General features: G+C 31.7%; 1 protein-coding gene across 1 annotated transcript; it reads left to right on the forward strand.

Moving 5' to 3' along the window:
• The first annotated feature begins 3051 nt into the window (after nt 1-3051).
• On the forward strand, nt 3052-6982 carry LOC100369479 (uncharacterized). The gene is made up of 5 exons (XM_002736690.3): nt 3052-3117; nt 3281-3459; nt 5318-5487; nt 6357-6431; nt 6779-6982. The coding sequence occupies exons 2-4, from the start codon at nt 3284-3286 to the stop codon at nt 6425-6427; spliced, it is 417 nt and encodes a 138-aa protein (XP_002736736.1). The 5' UTR covers nt 3052-3117; nt 3281-3283; the 3' UTR covers nt 6428-6431; nt 6779-6982.
• Nucleotides 6983-22969: the final 15987 nt, after the last annotated feature.

Genomic DNA, 22969 nt, shown 5'->3' on the forward strand with positions numbered 1-22969 from the left:
CTTTTACGAGATTATAGTTCAAATTTGTTTTATTTTCGCGAGATTTCAATATATACTTTTATTTATATATTTCACATTTTCTTGACAATAAATGAAATAGTATTATTTATTGTTTTATGAGGTTTCTATTTCATTGACTCCCGTGTGCGAAGCATACAATTGGAGTCTTTGTGCGGTTAGTGCGTCTGTGTGTCTGTTCTACTAATATCTCAAGAACCGATTATCAGATTTTAATGAAACTTGGCACATAGATGCTGGATCCGTTTTTTATGTTTAGTTTCTATTCGAGGTTTCTATATTTAAAAAAATATTGGTAATGATTTAAATAGTTTTAATTATCATATTATTTTTATTTTCTTCGCAATATTTGTCTGTATGTTTCAATCCAATTTCTCCCTTTGATTTATTTTCTGATAACATTTACAACTCGGAAGGTTGTTCATAGACAATCAAACCAAAATATTTCATCTGAGTCAACTGTTAGCGTTTACTAACTTCCCATACATAGTATCGATGTGGTCTGGGTGTCAGCACAAGTTGTGGATGCGCCAGAAAATTGAAGTTCGGTCACTTTGGTAGTTTTTCAACATCGCCGTCTGAATATAGGAAATACGAACACAACCCTTGCAAGTAAATGAATCATCAACTGTCACTTCAAGTAGTATATATACATAGAGATAACCCGTCAATGTGTACCCCATGCCAAGTGCAATATTAAATACTCTGATTCGTATATACAGTGGTAATTCAAACAGTCGACCAAGAAAATCGCTGAACAACAGGCCTTCAATCAGTCAGTTATTTTATAAAATGTATAGAATATATAATTAGAAAAAAACACACAAATACAACTCACCATCGTTTAAGGGCACACAGAACATGAGATATAGATTTTATTTCGTTATATTTGCTGGACATTTCTGTTTCGTTGAAATGTGTGGATAATGTACATAGCAAAAACCGTGTATTTGTGTCCAAACATCCTCCCTTTATATGATCAAACCATAATATTATAGTGAATACGCGAATAAACATACGTTTGCCAAATGCCTACTGCCTCAGTTTGTGAAAAATATATCCAGATGCATGTCACGTGACACGGAAATGCGAGAGGCAACAAAAGTTTATTGAGACTACAATGAATTATTTAACGTTTAGATTCTCACATTTCGCTCGACTTGTTGCAATCATGTCAAAAAACGCAACGCAATGTTACACCCGGCCCGGTAGAAAAACCGATAATCACACGTTATGTTATGATAGTGAAAAAAGCTAATATAAGGAAAATACGAACAAAAGCTTAACAACGCCGCTAATGGCCCTTTAAGGAGTTTTAATACAACAAAGGCAACACCGGCGACCACTCGCAAATGTGCATTGGCGTCTTAAAATGATTTTTAGTGTCAACTGTACTTAAGTTTATTTTTTTCCAAAGTTGGAAAGCTGGCAATGTGTATTAAATTTCACGACAGTTTAGTTTAGGTTGTTATATTCCCCTGTATACGTTGTTAAACTCAAAATATGCCGATTGTTGCCAACACAGAGCAAACAAGATATCAATTCCATTTACCAACAAGTGTATATTATGACATCTTACATTGCCCAGATTTCTCCTTTGCTCGATTGAAAAAGTGCAACACGGTTAACTGAAACATTGCCAATCTACGAGTCGGTGTCATTGTGTGCATTATCCAGTGGTCGTCATAGTTACGTCTCTTGTGAGAATTGCTGGTGTGAACGCAATATTATGAGTTCCCATCATTTTATTGCCGGGCGTATTACACCGACGTAACTTTTTCTAGTGAGATATCAGGGGGGAATTCTTCTCCACGGGGCTCTCCACACTTGTCAGGGGGGAATCTCGTCTCGTCTCTCTATCGCGTCCCCTTGAGGTACGGGATCAGGGAAGTCACTTAAGCTTTACAGTCAAATAGACGCACACCACAAAATACGTTTCAACTCTCGTCTTAGTCAGTCTGTCGAGCACTCTATAAGACACAGCGCCCTGGGGAAAATCCCCAAGACTATCGCAAGGCTGGCCCAAGACTAGCTAAAGACTGTGCTTAGACTGCCTTAGACTCTCCAGGACTGGACTAAGACTGCGTCTGTCGTGCTGTACTCGCCAAGACCAACTCAAACTCTCTTTATTCATTTTCAAAACCTTAACCAATTACAATGCAGTAAAAAGACTCTAGGGCGTAACCTTCAATCAATCATAAAGCCAATCACACTAAGTACTGAACACGTCATATCTTTTGATTAATCGTTCACTACATTAATAACTAGGAATACCAACTGTCAGAAATAGTAGTCTGAATAACGACGGTTATCTCGTAATTTGTTCCAAATCACTGAGTCGAGTTCCGTCCAGGACCTCGCCTGCCTAAACGATGACTGACATAACACAGCATTTCGCTAGTAATCAACTAAATAAGTCGGTCAACAGATACGGGAAAAACAAATTCATGACAGAGAACACGGTATGTATACCGGTATTTGTTTCCAAACTTCCTAGAAAGGCCAGCCCTAATACGACTATGAGTACGTAGACAACAAAAACGCTTGTCCCCGCAACACACTAAGTTTTGCATGGGGTGGGGCGAGATCTGCCCACCAACCTTGCGCCAAAGGCGCGACCTTACTACAAGGGTCCGGGCATGCTCCTTAAACAAATTGAAATCTATACCCTCTGAAACGCTATTTCCTGCATTTTGAGGAGCAAATTTTGCTGACACAAAGGGTTTCAGCTTGATTTTTGAGGGGCAACGCCCTCCCTCTGCCTCCCTATGCCGCCGCCACTGACACAGTTCTAAATCCTTTTACAAAAACCGTGATCTAGATGACCTACGTGTACATCTTTTACCTGTAATACACCAAGGTCAAGCTTTGGATATATAATTAATATCGTATGGATCTTATTTCGTTATATTTTCACGAAATTGTTGTTTCCTTGAAATGACAGAGCGTTTCCAATGAAAATCATGTTCGTGATAACGGAATACCGGAACTTGGTAGTGTATATAAGGAAGCGCTTGCTAGAGAATATATCATAATTCCATCTTACACGACTGTGTCAACTGTATTGAAGAAAGGTCGAGTATCTAATTTTACCTCTTGGTAAGTTCTTCACAATAATGTTTTCTGTTTGTTTTCATTCGTGATAGATATCGTTGCAATGTATACGAATTCGGTAGGCCCTGGCTAATTGTACAAAATGAATCCTACGAAGTGAAGTTTCTGCTGTTATCGACTAATGTCATGCATGTTTTATTTTTCATAGACAATGGCCACGAGACTTTTCATCATCGCTGCTGTTGTGGTTGCCATGGCTATTGCTATGGTGAATGCCTGCACATCTTCGTCGGGACGAACCCCTGCATGGGACGTGGGCGACAATACTGAGGTGTATCCGACATTCGACCCTGCCACCAAATCAGTAGGCGTCGGTGTTACTGTCAGGTAAATAATTCGTGATTCTATCGGTCTAATCTCATTCGTAACCATGGCTATACACAAATTCAAAAGGGGCAAACAATATACTCCATGTTATCTTATTCGTGTTACGTTTTTGCACCGTAAGCAACACATTTGTCTCAATAACATCACGCAGGCACTGTCCTGTCAGCGCAGTTATTAGAGGTTTAGTTACGCGTAATGACGCGTAAGTGATTCCATGCGTCTGGTATACCCGTACACGTACTGTCAGTTTCGGCGTCTGAGTTTAGTCATAATTTTTTTCCAAATGTTAGGTGCAGGGTTGTGAGAAACTAACTGAGATGTTCCAGCTGCCATGGCGAAATTATATCATAAAAACACACAAATATTCATCATAGTCTATATTAACTATCAATATTGCATATAAGAAGAATTTAGTAGAAAAATGCGAGCACAATTGTAGAAAATTGTTTTTGAACTTACCCGTAATGATAACGTATAGAACTGCACCTATACGTGCCGTTCTTCCCGCGTATGTGTCACGTGATGATGACGGTATGTGTATTCGGCACACGTAAATTTGAATGAGAACAGGTAACTAAACCCCTTGTATAGATGGACTATTTGAATTAGTTTGGAAAACCCTAATGTGGCAGGTTTTATGGTTAACCACTTTATGTATGCTGATATCTGTATATAATGAGTCCGACCGGGCGTGTGGTTTTAAAGTATGATTTATGCGTATGTATTTTATACCACGTAAAATCCAACTTATAGCAGATAAAGATTTGCCAGTAGGCGTCGTTACAGATATATGTATATAATACCTTTAAAGCCCGATTAATGTATGTATGCAAATGAACTCCTTCAATGCAATGTATTGACATCAAAATGACCTCAATCAAGTTGTTTTTTGGGATAATTTATTTCCTACAACACAAACCAGCTCGACAAAATCGGCAATTTAATTTCATTGATCATCATTACTCATCATTCTGATTCATTTTTACTTCGGTACAATAGTCAAGATAATGTTTTGAGTATGGTTTACTGGTTGCTGATTTCTAACACATGGTTTTAAACCGGTGAACATAATTCATTTCCTGTGATTCCAAGGAGCAAACAAATTTCCACTTCTACTCGCGCTCCACGCATGCACGAGATATGGTCTCATATAAACAAATATGGCAACTTTAACTGTTTCGCAGACCAACGAGTAAAAACTGAGAGGTTACCAAGCTTCAATTATGCAATTTTGTTAGTGCTTGGAAAGTATTGAAGGAGTCGCCGCCGGTAATTAGTGCAAGTCGCGCCCAGGTCGAAACTTGTACTCGTGATAGCAGTAGAAAAGCGCATTGGATCGTGGAAAAATCAAATGTTTACCAACACAAATGTCACACATTCGCAGCGCGACGACCACCACACTTTAATTTATCATTGTTGTGATTTTGTTAAACATTTTTGTTATTGTCTGGTACTTTTACTCAAAGTGGAGAGGGACGTCACCTGCGCACGCGCGGGAATTGAGTCCCAAACCATGATAACAACACATGCTTAAGACGAAAAGGCCTATGGGTAGACGCATGTTTGTAAACAATGACACGTTATGGCTATCTAATGCGTGCGCAGGTGACGACTCCCCCGCTACAAGTCAGTGAATTATGTTATACGATTTCAAATGCCACTGACTACACTCATCGCGGCGGCTACGTAATTTACAGTTCAAATGTTGAATTTCTATTTAAATTTACAATCGCAGCAACTTTACATTATCCTATGAATACATGAATATTCTAGGCCCATCAAAGTACACGACGAAAATCAGTGGGTTTCATACATGTTAAGTATGTCGTTTGCATATCACGTGTCTGTTTCGTCACAGGTTCAAGAGAGGCGCCGCTGCCATGCCCCGTAACGCCGTCCCAGACCCAGATCAGGTGTTCAATAAATTGAATATGAACAAGAACTCTTTCATTGAAGTTCAAGAATGGAAACGTCAGAAGGGAAGCATCTTGAATTTCGCTGAGATGTTGAAAGCTATCGACATTGACGGTATGTAACATTTCTGTTGTAGTTTTTCATAGTGTATGTATAGGTAAGATTACACGAATTAGAGCGTGTTTATAACTGTATAAGCCGTGCTGTGGTCAACTTTCGACATTAACTGTTAGTTAGTTGCTTAATAATAGTTTAATGTTACCATATAAAAAATAATAATAAAACATTACCTGAATATGTGTAATTACAGTCAAAACATCCATTACTCAAATGTTATTGGATATGTGGGCTGGGTCTACGAAGTGCCTCGCCGTACCGCTTCCATGTTCGTATTGTTTCCTCAACTTGCAAGTCACAAATCAAGAGCAGCACATTTCTTTATATAGGTGTTGCGTTCACACAATCCATTTGTGTAAACCGTGAGGGCGTTTACTCGTCTGCATGCACACAGAGAGGCGTATATGAATGCACACATAAAGAATACCAAGAGTAGTAAAATATTTAGGCACGTATTTTACTGTGCTGACTAACTTATAACCGGAAATACATACCAAGTCATGGTATAGTGTGTACAGCAATTAAAACGGCTGTCAACAGGTTACTTGATATGGTAGGAATCTTTTAACCACAAAAGGGCGCTGTGCTGACCGAGGATTTAGGCCGCATTTACGACACAACGGACGGTCGACAGTCTTCAGTTCTAATTTGTTAGTAAGGCCTCCGGCCTTCGCTGAAATGTCACACACGCCATCGGGGTTTGCTGGGTTAGTATACAAATTAGGACCGAGGACTGTCGATAGTTTAAAGAAATAACTGTTATAAAAGTAAAATAATTTGTCCGTGAAAAACTGTAAAATAACATTTTTGAAATAAAATATGTAAAACTACATTGTGATAGGTGACAGAAATGTTATATTTTACAGGGGATGAACAGATCTCATTAGAAGAGTTCAAGGAGCTGGGATTGTACTACAAGACTATACAAGGGCAATAGTTTGGTAAGTTCGTTGCATGTTTATATTTTTTTATCACATAAGCTAAAATTCTTTTGGGAAGAACGATTACTAATTGACTACCAATCAGAGGTAAAAGGTTCTGCCGTCAGACATGGTAAATCTTTGTTTGTAACCTTAACGCATTCATAACCACAACCAAGTACTAATACGGATGTGCCATAGCAACCTATTATATATCGAGTATTATTTTCTCTTTTCAAAAGTATTCAGTGCCATAGAAAACTGCACATAGACTTAATTAGTTGATCAATTCATCTCATTTGTTCTCCCAGTTCTCTTGTTCATATCCAAAATCTACTTCAATATTATTTTTTTCTGTTTGTTTTTAGATCCGGAGAAGTGGACGTTGGTCTATCACATGTACTCAAGAGATTACCGTGTACTTACCGGCCGTAGCACTGCTTTAGTTTAATTATATCAACACTGCAACCTGTCATTGCCGTGACAGCGTATCATCTCGAGTTATATGGTTTCATACTATTTCGTGAAAGCACAATTCATTGTGATCTACTTTTTAAAGATTTAGCTTTGAAGTGGGTTTACAATTATAACAATTCTAAACCTCTCAATCGCCATGAGGCGAAATGACGTGCAGTAACCGACTTATATCAGGCAATTCTGGCCAGATAAGCGTGTAAAATAATGTTGTTATAATTAGCATGAATACTGTAAAACCATTTATTTTTACTGACATTTAATTCCACTATTTGGATGTTTTGATCACATTCCCTGTGTTTTAATTTCACGAATTTGTCAAGGAAACAATGGGTTTTATTATTATTTTACATGTTCGAGGAGATTCAATTTAGCGGATCTTACTTATCAGCGAAAATAGTAAAATTTAAACAGTGAAGAATTAATGCATTAACAATACATTACTCGCATTGTAATTTGCTCATGAATAATTCAACAGTTATCGCTCCACGTTGAATACATTATTGTAAGAAGATAATTTGCATTGATCATCCAAACAAGTTCAAAATAACTATGCGATGTTTACCATGTTCAAATGAATACAGCTGCATCTGTTTACAATCTAAATAAAGACAAAGATACATCACGTGAGGTTTCATTCGAATAAATGTACAGTTTGAACCATGGTCACATGACCAAAAGTGGACGAAAAAAATATTTTGTTGAACTCGTGGCATATAACTTGAAGACTTATATAAGTGCTTCCCACAAATATGTAAATGAGCTGATATGTAAATGACGATGCAATTTTAGAAGTTCTTATATAATTCAGAAAACTTGATATTTCATGTAAAATGTGGTTAATTTTGTCATTCCTAAAACGGGAATAATATGTCCCCAAAACATTTTAGTGTGACCTTTTGTTATCTCGTCATTTCTGTGTTGATGTTTTGAAATCTCATTCAAACCGCCGAAATACTAAATTTGGTGTAATACTGTTTTGTTAAACGTCATATAAAGGAAAATGCAAGCGGGAATTTATCATGTAGATAAATACTTGTGAGCATATCCTTTTTGTATGCCGTCGCTTGCCAAAAATGTCATAAAAAGAAAGTTTTATTTGCGTATGCCTATCGTGATTGTTTCTACCACTACTACTAAGTCTTAAGTAAAAGACAAACTTGAACCCTGCCCAAGACCTCCGTAATACAGTATGCTAAACAACTATATGACTGAAACAGAAAGAAGAGTTATTCAAGACAAAGTAACAACTCATCCTGCAGTCCTGTCACAAAAACATAGTATCGGTCGGCTAGTCTTCCACATATATACCTTTTTATATACCTTTCCATGCGATGGATGACAGTAAAGCATGGCGACTGGTACACCAAGATATTGATTGCATCACGTCTGTACTTCGGTGCTTCAGACACGTTTTAGGTTAGGAAGTGGGGATCGTAGTCAGGCGGTTAACTGATTTAACAGTTTGTACCATTTTAATACATCAAAACTTCACACCATTTTTATACGAATCACAGTTAAATGCATGTATACACACACACATTAAAACTAGGATTCAAACTCGCAACTATGGCAACTATGTCATCTTACCAATGTAAGCAGACGTACTCCCAATTACGCCACAATGCACTGTAAAGACGTGCAAAATCTTACTAAGAAGAACTTACTAATTTTTCCTATATAGCATTAGAATGAACCAATATTATATAAGGCCAACGATTGTATACTAGAGAATATATCTACTTAGGTTAAGTGCATTGGACTCTTTTAGGCCTGGGATGGCAGGATCTTTTTCATCTGATAGAAACTACAGGTAATTTTCCTTCCTTAGGTATTGACAAGGGAATGTTACTGTTCCCAACTGTTGGGTTTGCGACTCTCCATATTCTGTTAGAATCATGCTTGCTCCTTGAAATGTGTTTAGTTTGGGGTTTTATACGAAATAGACGTAATAGGAGTACGTTGCTCGCGGCACCCGTATCAGCCTAGCATTTTAGGTTTATTTTCTGTGTCAGTTCAGCATGTTCAATTTGCAGTGTGTACTTGTTATCTGTAGTTATAGTTCGTATTGTCTGGGGTTGTTCTTCTGTCACCTCATTTGTGTTGTACCTCATATCATGTATCTGCTGTCTATTACAGCGTTGTGTTGGTGGACAATGTTATATTTTCTTGGATAATTTGCATACTGATTGCCAGTGGTTTATTTTTCTACCCTAGCGACACTGAGATTCATACGCAGGTCAATTTTTCCGTGTAGAAATATCATGCATTTTCCTACAATTGTCTCATATTTTTGTCTGTTGTTGTGGCTTGTAGGTCTGTGGCATGCTATACTTTTTGATTGTATTCACAGATTTCCAGGTTACTTGCAAGCAATATCACGTGTTTGTTGTCCCAAACTGTGGGCTACATCTATGGTATCTTGGGGTGCAAGCTTCTTATCACGCCCAATCTATTTCTTCAACATCTAGGTGACAAGAACCTAATATTAGTTGATCCACTAACCAGTCTTTCATTTCTTTGTCAAATCCGAACTTGTGTTTGGCAGCAACACTCTTAAATTTTGACATAAAGTTGTCCACTATTTCGTTTGGTTCTTGTGTCATGTCCTGTAACTGGTACCTTTGTACGCGGTGATTGGGCTTGGAGTTTAAGGTGCTGCACAATTTTTTAAAATTTTGTTAGTCTTCTTCCGGTCATCTGCATCACTAAAATTCCAGATGTTGTACATAACAAGCCCTTTCTCTTCTGTCCATAACAACTAGGCCTTTCTTCGTCGGTGGCATCTTTCAATGCACTTTTGAATTTGCATTTTTGTTGGAATTGAACAAAGGCTATCACTACATATCGGGTGTTTCCCAGTCCATCTGAGGGACTCGCAACCAGTTATTTCGTGTAGGCAGCCATGATGAGAAGAGCTATGCATCGTGGGTATATTTTCAAACTTGGGAGACAATGGAGAAATTAAATTGTTTTAAGTTAGCTACGATTTTGTTGTCGTCTGTCATTTAACTTGTACGTATAACAATGTGTATGTTATGTTGCAAATAACCTATTTAAAACTGCTTTGCTAGGTGCAAATGATTTGCAAGGTTTGATTAAGCATAATTCAGCTTATATTTTGATCAACTCGTACAGTATATATGTGTTCTCATTTCCTATATTTATTCTATTTTGTATAATTATTATTGTCTGTGCATAGATATATCACTGTTATGAGCCTATATTAAGGTATGATGTATTTTGTTCAAACAAAGCAAAACTGATGAAATACTACATCCCGTTTTCAGGCGTGCCCAGGTAGTTGAAGGAATGAACAGGTGTAAACACGTTTCATAACGCGTTAGTTATACGTTCAATAGCACGGGTTGGAATCAGATCCTGATGAAGAAAGTCCTGATGGATTTAAGCGGTAAATAGAGCCAATAAAGTCAATCATAAGCATTTCACTCGTTGGATGCTGAGATTCCTAAGTATATTTAAGTCAGCAAATGATAAGAAAAGCATTTGCCGGGGTACCAATTATACAAGGCTCATATAAATCTAATAATCATTTTGCGTCATAATAACTTGTTAGCATGGCTGCCATGCATGGCTGCCATGGCTCCAATACATTTACCCTAACAAAAATCAATGCAATACGCATAAAAAATGCAAGATTTAAACTTAAGTCATAAATTCAATAAATCTTACTAAACCATATACGTAGGCGATCAAAACAGATTATTTCTACCTTACTGTAACAAAGTTATAAATTACAGTGGATTTGTATCTTGCTGTTAAGAAGTTATAAATTACTGAGGATTTGTATCCTGCTGTTAAGAAGATATACATTACAGAGGATATGTATCTTACTGTTAAAAGGTTATAAATTACTGTGGAGTTGTATCTTACTGTTAAAAAGTTATCAATTACTGAGGATTTGTATCTTACTGTTAAGAAGTTATAAATTACTGAGGATTTGTATCTTACTGTTAAAAAGTTATAAATTACTGAGGATTTATATCTTACTGTTAAGAAGTTACACATTACAGTGGATTTGTATCTTACTGTTAAGAAGTTGTACATTACAGAGGATATGTATCTTACTGTTAAGAAGTTACACATTACAGAGGATATGTATCTTACTGTTAAGAAGTTATACATTACTGAGGATTTATACCTTACTGTTAAGAAGTTACACATTACAGAGGATATGTATCTTACTGTTAAGAAGTTATAAATTACTGAGGATTTGTATCTTACTGTTAAGAAGTTGTACATTACAGAGGATATGTATCTTACTGTTAAGAAGTTACACATTACAGAGGATTTGTATCTTACTGTTAAGAAGTTATAAATTACAGTGGGTTTGTATCTTACTGTTAAAAGGTTATAAATTACTGTGGAGTTGTATCTTACTGTTAAAAAGTTATCAATTACTGAGGATTTGTATCTTACTGTTAAGAAGTTATAAATTACTGAGGATTTGTATCTTACTGTTAAAAAGTTATAAATTACTGAGGATTTATATCTTACTGTTAAGAAGTTACTCATTACAGAGGATATGTATCTTACTGTTAAGAAGTTATAAATTACAGTGGATTTGTATCTTACTGTTAAGAAGTTATAAATTACTGAGGATTTGTATCTTACTGTTAAAAAGTTATAAATTACTGAGGATTTATATCTTACTGTTAAGAAGTTACACATTACAGTAGATTTGTATCTTGCTGTTAAGAAGTTATAAATTACTGTGAATTTGTATCTTACTGTTAAGAAGTTATACATTACTGTGGATTACTGATTTGTATCTTACTGTTAAGAAGTTATACATTACTTAGGATTTGTATCTTACTGTTAAGAAGTTGTACATTACAGAGGATTTGTATCTTACTGTTAAGAAGTTTTAAATTACTGAGGATTTGTATCTTACTGTTAAAAAGTTATAAATTACAGTGGATTTGTATCTTGCTGTTAAGAAGTTATAAATTACTGTGAATTTGTATCTTACTGTTAAGAAGTTATACATTACTGTGGATTACTGATTTGTATCTTACTGTTAAGAAGTTATACATTACTGTGGATTTGTATCTTACTGTTAAGAAGTTATACATTACTGTGGATTTGTATCTTACTGTTAAGAAGTTATAGATTACTGAGAATATGTATCTAACCGTTAAAAAGTTATAAATTACAGTGGATTTGTATCTTACCGTTAAGAAGTTATAAATTACAGTGGATTTGTATCTTACTGTTAAGAAGTTATAAATTACTGAGGATTTGTATCTTACTGTTAAGAAGTTATAAATTACTGAGGATTTGTTTCTTACTGTTAGAAAGTAATAAATTACTGAGGATTTGTATCTTACTGTTAAGAAGTTATAAATTACAGTGGATTTGTATCTTACTGTTAATATGTTATAAATTACTGAGGATTTGTATCTTAGTGTTAAGAAGTTACACATTACTGTGGATTTGTATCTTACTGTTAAGAAGTTATAAATTACTGAGGATTTGTATCTTACTGTTAAAAAGTTATAAATTACTGAGGATTTATAGCTTACTGTTAATAAGTTATAAATTACTGAGGATATGTATCTTACTGTTAAGAAGTTACACATTACTGTGGATTTATATCTTACTGTTAAGAAGTTATACATTACTGAGTACATGTATCTAACTGTTAAAAAGTTATAAATTACGGAGGATTTGTATATTACTGTTAAGAAGTTATAAATTACTGTGGAGTTGTATCTTACTGTTAAAAAGTTATCAATTACTGAGGATTTGTATCTTACTGTTAAGAAGTTATAAATTACTGAGGATTTGTATCTTACTGTTAAAAAGTTATAAATTACTGAGGATTTATATCTTACTGTTAAGAAGTTACACATTGCAGTGGATTTGTATCTTACTGTTAAGAAGTTGTACATTACAGAGGATATGTATCTTACTGTTAAGAAGTTACACATTACAGAGGATATGTATCTTACTGTTAAGAAGTTATACATTACTGAGGATTTATACCTTACTGTTAAGAAGTTACACATTACAGAGGATATGTATCTTACTGTTAAGAAGTTATAAATTACTGAGGATTTGTATCTTACTGTTAAGAAGTTGTACATTACAGAGGATATGTATCTTACTGTTAAGAAGTTACACATTACAGAGGATTTGTATCTTACTGTTAAGAAGTTATAAATTACAGTGGATTTGTATCTTACTGTTAAAAGGTTATACATTACTGTGGAGTTGTATCTTACTGTTAAAAAGTTATCAATTACTGAGCATTTGTATCTTACTGTTAAGAAGTTATAAATTACTGTGGAGTTGTATCTTACTGTTAAAAAGTTATCAATTACTGAGGATTTGTATCTTACTGTTAAGAAGTTATAAATTACTGAGGATTTGTATCTTACTGTTAAAAAGTTATAAATTACTGAGGATTTATATCTTACTGTTAAGAAGTTACACATTACAGTGGATTTGTATCTTACTTTTAAGAAGTTGTCCATTACAGAGGATATGTATCTTACTGTTAAGAAGTTACACATTACAGAGAATATGTATCTTACTGTTAAAAAGTTATACATTACTGAGGATTTATACCTTACTGTTAAGAAGTTACACATTACAGAGGATATGTATCTTACTGTTAAGATTTTATAAATTACTGAGGATTTGTATCTTACTGTTAAGAAGTTGTACATTACAGAGGATATGTATCTTACTGTTAAGAAGTTACACATTACAGAGGATTTGTATCTTACTGTTAAGAAGTTATAAATTACAGTGGATTTGTATCTTACTGTTAAGAAGTTGTACATTACAGAGGCTTTGTATCTTACTGTTAAGAAGTTTTAAATTACTGAGGATTTGTATCTTACTGTTAAAAAGTTATAAATTACTGAGGATTTATATCTTACTGTTAAGAAGTTACACATTACAGTGGATTTGTATCTTACTGTTAAGAAGTTATAAATTACTGTGAATTTGTATCTTACTGTTAAGAAGTTATACATTACTGTGGATTTGTATCTTACTGTTAAGAAGGTATACATTACTGTGGATTTGTATCTTACTGTTAAGAAGTTATACATTACTGTGGATTTGTATCTTACTGTTAAGAAGTTATAGATTACTGAGAATATGTATCTAACCGTTAAAAAGTTATAAATTACTGAGGATTTGTATCTTACTGTTAAAAAGTTATAAATTACTGAGGATTTGTATCTTACTGTTAATATGTTATAAATTACAGTTGATTTGTATCTTACTGTTAAGAAGTTATAAATTACTGAGGATTTGTATCTTACTGTTAAGAAGTTGTAAATTACTGAGGATTTGTATCTTACTGTTAAGAAGTTATACATTACTTAGGATTTGTATCTTACTGTTAAGAAGTTATACATTGCTGTGGATATGTATCTTACTGTTAAGAAGTTATACATTACTGTGGATTTTTATCTTACTGTTAAGAAGTTATAGATTACTGAGAATATGTATCTAATCGTTAAAAAGTTATAAATTACTGAGGATTTGTATCTTACTGTTAAAAAGTTATAAATTACTGAGGATTTCTATCTTACTGTTAATATGTTATAAATTACAGTGGATTTGTATCTTTCCGTTAAGAAGTTATAAATTACAGTGGATTTGTATCTTACTGTTAAGAAGTTATAAATTACTGAGGATTTGTATCTTACTGTTAAGAAGTTATAAATTACTGAGGATTTGTATCTTACTGTCAAGAAGTTATACATTACTTAGGATTTGTATCTTACTGTTAAGAAGTTATAAATTACTGAGGATTTGTATCTTACTGTTAAGAAGTTATAAATTACTGAGGATTTGTATCTTACTGTTAAGAAGTTATAAATTACAATGGATTTGTATGTTACTGTTAATATGTTATAAATTACTGAGGATTTGTATCTTAGTGTTAAGAAGTTACACATTACTGTGGATTTGTATCTTACTGTTAAGAAGTTATAAATTACTGAGGATTTGTATCTTACTGTTAAAAAGTTATAAATTACTGAGGATTTATAGCTTACTGTTAATAAGTTATAAATTACTGAGGATATGTATCTTACTGTTAAGAAGTTACACATTACTGTGGATTTGTATCTTACTGTTAAGAAGTTGTACATTACTGAGTACATGTATCTAACTGTTAAAAAGTTATAAATTACTGAGGATTTGTATATTACTGTTAAGAAGTTATAAATTACTGTGGAGTTGTATCTTACTGTTAAAAAGTTATCAATTACTGAGGATTTGTATCTTACTGTTAAGAAGTTATAAATTACTGAGGATTTGTATCTTACTGTTAAAAAGTTATAAATTACTGAGGATTTATATCTTACTGTTAAGAAGTTACACATTACAGTGGATTTGTATCTTACTGTTAAGAAGTTATAAATTACTGAGGATTTGTATCTTACTGTTAAGAAGTTATAAATTACTGAGGATTTGTATCTTACTGTTAAGAAGTTATAAATTACAATGGATTTGTATCTTACTGTTAATATGTTATAAATTACTGAGGATTTGTATCTTAGTGTTAAGAAGTTACACATTACTGTGGATTTGTATCTTACTGTTAAGAAGTTATAAATTACTGAGGATTTGTATCTTACTGTTAAAAAGTTATAAATTACTGAGGATTTATAGCTTACTGTTAATAAGTTATAAATTACTGAGGATATGTATCTTACTGTTAAGAAGTTACACATTACTGTGGATTTGTATCTTACTGTTAAGAAGTTGTACATTACTGAGTACATGTATCTAACTGTTAAAAAGTTATAAATTACTGAGGATTTGTATATTACTGTTAAGAAGTTATAAATTACTGTGGAGTTGTATCTTACTGTTAAAAAGTTATCAATTACTGAGGAATTGTATCTTACTGTTAAGAAGTTATAAATTACTGAGGATTTGTATCTTACTGTTAAAAATTTATAAATTACTGAGGATTTATATCTTACTGTTAAGAAGTTACACATTGCAGTGGATTTGTATCTTACTGTTAAGAAGTTGTACATTACAGAGGATATGTATCTTACTGTTAAGAAGTTACAGATTACAGAGGATATGTATCTTACTGTTAAGAAGTTATACATTACTGAGGATTTATACCTTACTGTTAAGAAGTTACACATTACAGAGGATATGTATCTTACTGTTAAGAAGTTATAAATTACTGAGGATGTGTATCTTACTGTTAAGAAGTTGTACATTACAGAGGATATGTATCTTACTGTTAAGAAGTTACACATTACAGAGGATTTGTATCTTACTGTTAAGAAGTTATAAATTACAGTAGATTTGTATCTTACTGTTAAAAGGTTATAAATTACTGTGGAGTTGTATCTTACTGTTAAAAAGTTATCAATTACTGAGGATTTGTATCTTACTGTTAAGAAGTTATAAATTACTGTGGAGTTGTATCTTACTGTTAAAAAGTTATCAATTACTGAGGATTTGTATCTTACTGTTAAGAAGTTATAAATTACTGAGGATTTGTATCTTACTGTTAAAAAGTTATAAATTACTGAGGATTTATATCTTACTGTTAAGAAGTTACACATTACAGTGGATTTGTATCTTACTTTTAAGAAGTTGTCCATTACAGAGGATATGTATCTTACTGTTAAGAAGTTACACATTACAGAGAATATGTATCTTACTGTTAAAAAGTTATACATTACTGAGGATTTATACCTTACTGTTAAGAAGTTACACATTACAGAGGATATGTATCTTACTGTTAAGAATTTATAAATTACTGAGGATTTGTATCTTACTGTTAAGAAGTTGTACATTACAGAGGATATGTATCTTACTGTTAAGAAGTTACACATTACAGAAGATTTGTATCTTACTGTTAAGAAGTTATAAATTGCAGTGGATTTGTATCTTACTGTTAAGAAGTTGTACATTACAGAGGCTTTGTATCTTACTGTTAAGAAGTTTTAAATTACTGAGGATTTGTATCTTACTGTTAAAAAGTTATAAATTACTGAGGATTTATATCTTACTGTTAAGAAGTTGTACATTACTGAGTACATGTATCTAACTGTTAAAAAGTTATAAATTACTGAGGATTTGTATATTACTGTTAAGAAGTTATAAATTACTGTGGAGTTGTATCTTACTGTTAAAAAGTTATCAATTACTGAGGATTTGTATCTTACTGTTAAGAAGTTATAAATTACTGAGGATTTGTATCTTACTGTTAAAAATTTATAAATTACTGAGGATTTATATCTTACTGTTAAGAAGTTACACATTGCAGTGGATTTGTATCTTACTGTTAAGAAGTTGTACATTACAGAGGATATGTATCTTACTGTTAAGAAGTTACAGATTACAGAGGATATGTATCTTACTGTTAAGAAGTTATACATTACTGAGGATTTATACCTTACTGTTAAGAAGTTACACATTACAGAGGATATGTATCTTACTGTTAAGAAGTTATAAATTACTGAGGATTTGTATCTTACTGTTAAGAAGTTGTACATTACAGAGGATATGTATCTTACTGTTAAGAAGTTACACATTACAGAGGATTTGTATCTTACTGTTAAGAAGTAATAAATTACAGTAGATTTGTATCTTACTGTTAAAAGGTTATAAATTACTGTGGAGTTGTATCTTACTGTTAAAAAGTTATCAATTACTGAGGATTTGTATCTTACTGTTAAGAAGTTATAAATTACTGTGGAGTTGTATCTTACTGTTAAAAAGTTATCAATTACTGAGGATTTGTATCTTACTGTTAAGAAGTTATAAATTACTGAGGATTTGTATCTTACTGTTAAAAAGTTATAAATTACTGAGGATTTATATCTTACTGTTAAGAAGTTACACATTACAGTGGATTTGTATCTTACTTTTAAGAAGTTGTCCATTACAGAGGATATGTATCTTACTGTTAAGAAGTTACACATTACAGAGAATATGTATCTTACTGTTAAAAAGTTATACATTACTGAGGATTTATACCTTACTGTTAAGAAGTTACACATTACAGAGGATATGTATCTTACTGTTAAGAATTTATAAATTACTGAGGATTTGTATCTTACTGTTAAGAAGTTGTACATTACAGAGGATATGTATCTTACTGTTAAGAAGTTACACATTACAGAGGATTTGTATCTTACTGTTAAGAAGTTATAAATTGCAGTGGATTTGTATCTTACTGTTAAGAAGTTGTACATTACAGAGGCTTTGTATCTTACTGTTAAGAAGTTTTAAATTACTGAGGATTTGTATCTTACTGTTAAAAAGTTATAAATTACTGAGGATTTATATCTTACTGTTAAGAAGTTACACATTACAGTGGATTTGTATCTTACTGTTAAGAAGTTATAAATTACTGTGAATTTGTATCTTACTGTTAAGAAGTTATACATTACTGTGGATTTGTATCTTACTGTTAAGAAGTTATACATTACTGTGGATTTGTATCTTACTGTTAAGAAGTTATACATTACTGTGGATTTGTATCTTACTGTTAAGAAGTTATAGATTACTGAGAATATGTATCTAACCGTTAAAAAGTTATAAATTACTGAGGATTTGTATCTTACTGTTAAAACGTTATAAATTACTGAGGATTTGTATCTTACTGTTAATATGTTATAAATTACAGTGGATTTGTATCTTACTGTTAAGAAGTTATAAATTACTGAGGATTTGTATCTTACTGTTAAGAAGTTATAAATTACTGAGGATTTGTATCTTACTGTTAAGAAGTTATACATTACTTAGGATTTGTATCTTACTGTTAAGAAGTTATACATTACTGTGGATATGTATCTTACTGTTAAGAAGTTATACATTACTGTGGATTTTTATCTTACTGTTAAGAAGTTATAGATTACTGAGAGTATGTATCTAATCGTTAAAAAGTTATAAATTACTGAGGATTTGTATCTTACTGTTAAAAAGTTATAAATTACTGAGGATTTCTATCTTACTGTTAATATGTTATAAATTACAGTGGATTTGTATCTTTCCGTTAAGAAGTTATAAATTAAAGTGGATTTGTATCTTACTGTTAAGAAGTTATAAATTACTGAGGATTTGTATCTTACTGTTAAGAAGTTATAAATTACTGAGGATTTGTATCTTACTGTCAAGAAGTTATACATTACTTAGGATTTGTATCTTACTGTTAAGAAGTTATAAATTACTGAGGATTTGTATCTTACTGTTAAAAAGTTATAAATTACTGTGGATTTATATCTTACTTTTAAGAAGTTACACATTACTGTGGATTTGTATCTTACTGTCAAGAAGTTATAAATTACTGAGGATTTGTATCTTACTGGTAAAAAGTTATAAATTACTGAGGATTTATATCTTACTGTTAAGAAGTTACACATTACTGTGGAGTTGTATCTTACTGTTAAGAAGTTATAAATTGCAGTGGATTTGTATCTTACTGTTAAGAAGTTATATATTACAGTGGATTTGTATCTTACGTTAAAAAGTTATAAATTACTGAGTTTTGTATCTTACTGTTAAGAAGTTATAGATTACTGAGGATTTGTATCTTACGGTTAAAAAGTTACACATTACTGTGGATTTGCATCTTACTGTTAAGAAGTTATACATTACTGTGGATTTGCATCTTACTGTTAAGAAGTTATGCATTACTGAGGATTTATACCTTACGGTTAAGAAGTTACACATTACAGAGGATATGTATCTTACTCTTAAGAAGTTATAAATTACTGAGGATTTGTATCGTACTGTTAAATAGTTATACATTACTGTGGATTTGTATCTTACTGTTAAGAAGTTGTACATTACTGAGTACATGTATCTAACTGTTAAAAAGTTATAAATTACTGTGGATTTTGTATCTTACTGTTACAAAGTTATACATTACTGTGGATTTGTATCTTAATGTTAAGAAGTTATAGATTACTGAGAATATGGATCTAACTGTTAAAAAGTTATAAATTACTGAGGATTTGTATCTTACTGTTAAAAAGTTATAAATTACTGTTGATTTGTATCTTACTGTTAACAAGTTATAAATTACTGAGGATTTATATCTTACTGTTAAGAAGTTACACATTACAGTGGATTTGTATCTTACTGTTAAGAAGTTATAAATTACTGCCGATTTGTATCTTACTGTTAAAAAGTTATAAATTACTGAGGATTTATATCTTACTGTTAAGAAGTTACACATTACTGTGGAGTTGTATCTTACTGTCAAGAAGTTATACATTACAGAGGATATGTATCTTACTGTTAAAAAGTTATAAATTCCTGAGGATATGTATCTTACTGTTAAGAAGTTACATATTACTGTGGATTTGTATCTTACTGTTAAAAAGTTATAAATTACTGAGGATTTGTATCTTACTGTTAAGAAGTTATACATTACTGTGGATTTGTATCTTACTGTTAAGAAGTTATACATTACTGCGAATATGTATCTAACTGTTAAAAAGTTTTAAATTACTGAGGATTTGTATCTTACTGTTAATATGTTATAAATTACTGAGGATTTGTATCTTACTGTTAAGAAGTTACACATCACTGTGAATTTGTATCCTACTGTTAAGAAGTTATACATTACAGAGGATATGCATCTTACTGTTAAGAAGTTATAGATTACTGAGAATATGTATCTAACCGTTAAAAAGTTATAAATTACTGAAGATTTGTATCTTACTGTTAAAAAGTTATAAATTACTGAGGATTTGTATCTTACTATTAATATGTTATAAATTACAGTGGATTTATATCTTACCGTTAAGAATTTATAAATTACAGTGGATTTGTATCTTACTCTTAAAAAGTTATAAATTACTGAGGATTTATATCTTACTTTTAAGAAGTTACACATTACTGTGGATTTGTATCTTACTGTTAAGAAGTTATAAATTACTGACGATATGTATCTTACTGTTAAAAAGTTAAAAATTCCTGAGGATATGTATCTTACTGTTAAGAAGTTATATATTACTGTGGATTTGTATCTTACTGTTAAAAAGTTATAAATCACTGTGAATTTGTATCTTACTGTTAAGAAGTTATACATTACTGTGGATTTGTATCTTACTGTTAAGAAGTTATACATTACTGTGGATTCGTATCTTACTGTTAAGAAGTTATACATTACTGCGAATTTGTATGTAACTGTTAAAAAGTTTTAAATTACTGAGGATTTGTATCTTACAATTAATATGTTATAAATTACTGAGGATTTGTATCTTACTGTTAAGAAGTTACACATCACTGTGAGTTTGTATCCTACTGTTAAAAAGTTATAAATTACTGAGGATTTGTATCTTACTGTTAATAAGTTATAAATTACTGAGGATATGTATCTTACTGTTAAGAAGTTACACATTACTGTGGATTTGTATCTTACTGTTAAGAAGTTATAAATTACAGTGGATTTGTATCTTACTGTTAAGAAGTTGTACATTACAGAGGATATGTATCTTACTGTTAAGAAGTTACAGATTACAGAGGATATGTATCTTACTGTTAAGAAGTTATACATTACTGAGGATTTATACCTTACTGTTAAGAAGTTATAAATTACAGTGGATTTGTATCTTACTGTTAAGAAGTTGTACATTACAGAGGATTTGTATCTTACTGTTAAGAAGTTTTAAATTACTGAGGATTTGTATCTTACTGTTAAAAAGTTATAAATTACTGAGGATTTATATCTTACTGTTAAGAAGTTACACATTACTGTGGAGTTGTATCTTACTGTTAAGAAGTTATACATTACTGTGGATTTGTATCTTACTGTTAAGAAGTTATACATTACTGTGGATTTGTATCTTACTGTTAAGAAGTTATAGATTACTGAGAATATGTATCTAACCGTTAAAAAGTTATAAATTACTGAGGATTTGTATCTTACTGTTGAAGAGTTATAAATTACTGAGGATTTGTATCTTACAGTTAATATGTTATAAATTACAGTGGATTTGTATCTTACCGTTAAGAAGTTATAAATTACTGAGGATTTGTATCTTACTGTTAAGAAGTTATACATTACTGAGGATTTGTATCTTACTGTTAAGAAGTTATACATTACTTAGGATTTGTATCTTACTGTTAAGAAGTTATAAATTACTGAGGATTTGTATCTTACTGTTAAAAAAGTTATAATTTAATGAGGATTTATATCTTACTTTTAAGAAGTTACACATTACTGTGAATTTGTATCTTACTGTTAAGAAGTTATAAATTACAGAGGATTTGTATCTTACTGTTAAGAAGTTATAAATTACTGAGGATTTGTATCTCACTGTTAAAAAGTTATAAATTACTGAGGATTTATATCTTACTGTTAAGAAGTTACACATTACTGTGGAGTTGTATCTTACTGTTAAGAAGTTATACATTACAGAGGATATGTATCTTACTGTTAAAAAGTTATAAATTCCTGAGGATATGTATCTTACTGTTAAGAAGTTACATATTACTGTGGATTTGTATCTTAGTGTTAAAAAGTTATAAATTACTGAGGATTTGTATCTTACTGTTAAGAAGTTAAACATTACTGAGGATTTGTATCTTACTGTTAAAAAGTTATAAATTCCTGTGAATTTGTATCTTACTGTTAAGAAGTTATACATTACTGTGGATTTGTATCTTACTGTTAAGAAGTTATACATTACTGTGGATTTGTATCTTACTGTTAAGAAGTTATACATTACTGAAAATATGTATCTAACTGTTAAAAAGTTATAAATTACTGAGGATTTGTATCTTACTGTTAATATGTTATAAATTACTGAGGATTTGTATCTTACTGTTAAGAAGTTACACGTCACTGTGAATTTGTATCCTACTGTTAAAAAGTTATAAATTACTGAGGATATGTATCTTACTGTTAATAAGTTATAAATTACTAAGGATATGTATCTTACTGTTAAGAAGTTACACATTACTGTGGATTTGTATCTTACTGTTAAGAAGTTATAAATTACTGACGATATGTATCTTACTGTTAAAAAGTTAAAAATTCCTGAGGATATGTATCTTACTGTTAAGAAGTTATATATTACTGTGGATTTGTATCTTACTGTTAAAAA

Source organism: Saccoglossus kowalevskii, chromosome 17 (genome assembly GCF_978046115.1).
Source record: "Saccoglossus kowalevskii chromosome 17, keSacKowa6.1, whole genome shotgun sequence".
In the NCBI taxonomy this organism is placed as follows: Eukaryota; Metazoa; Hemichordata; class Enteropneusta; family Harrimaniidae; genus Saccoglossus; species Saccoglossus kowalevskii.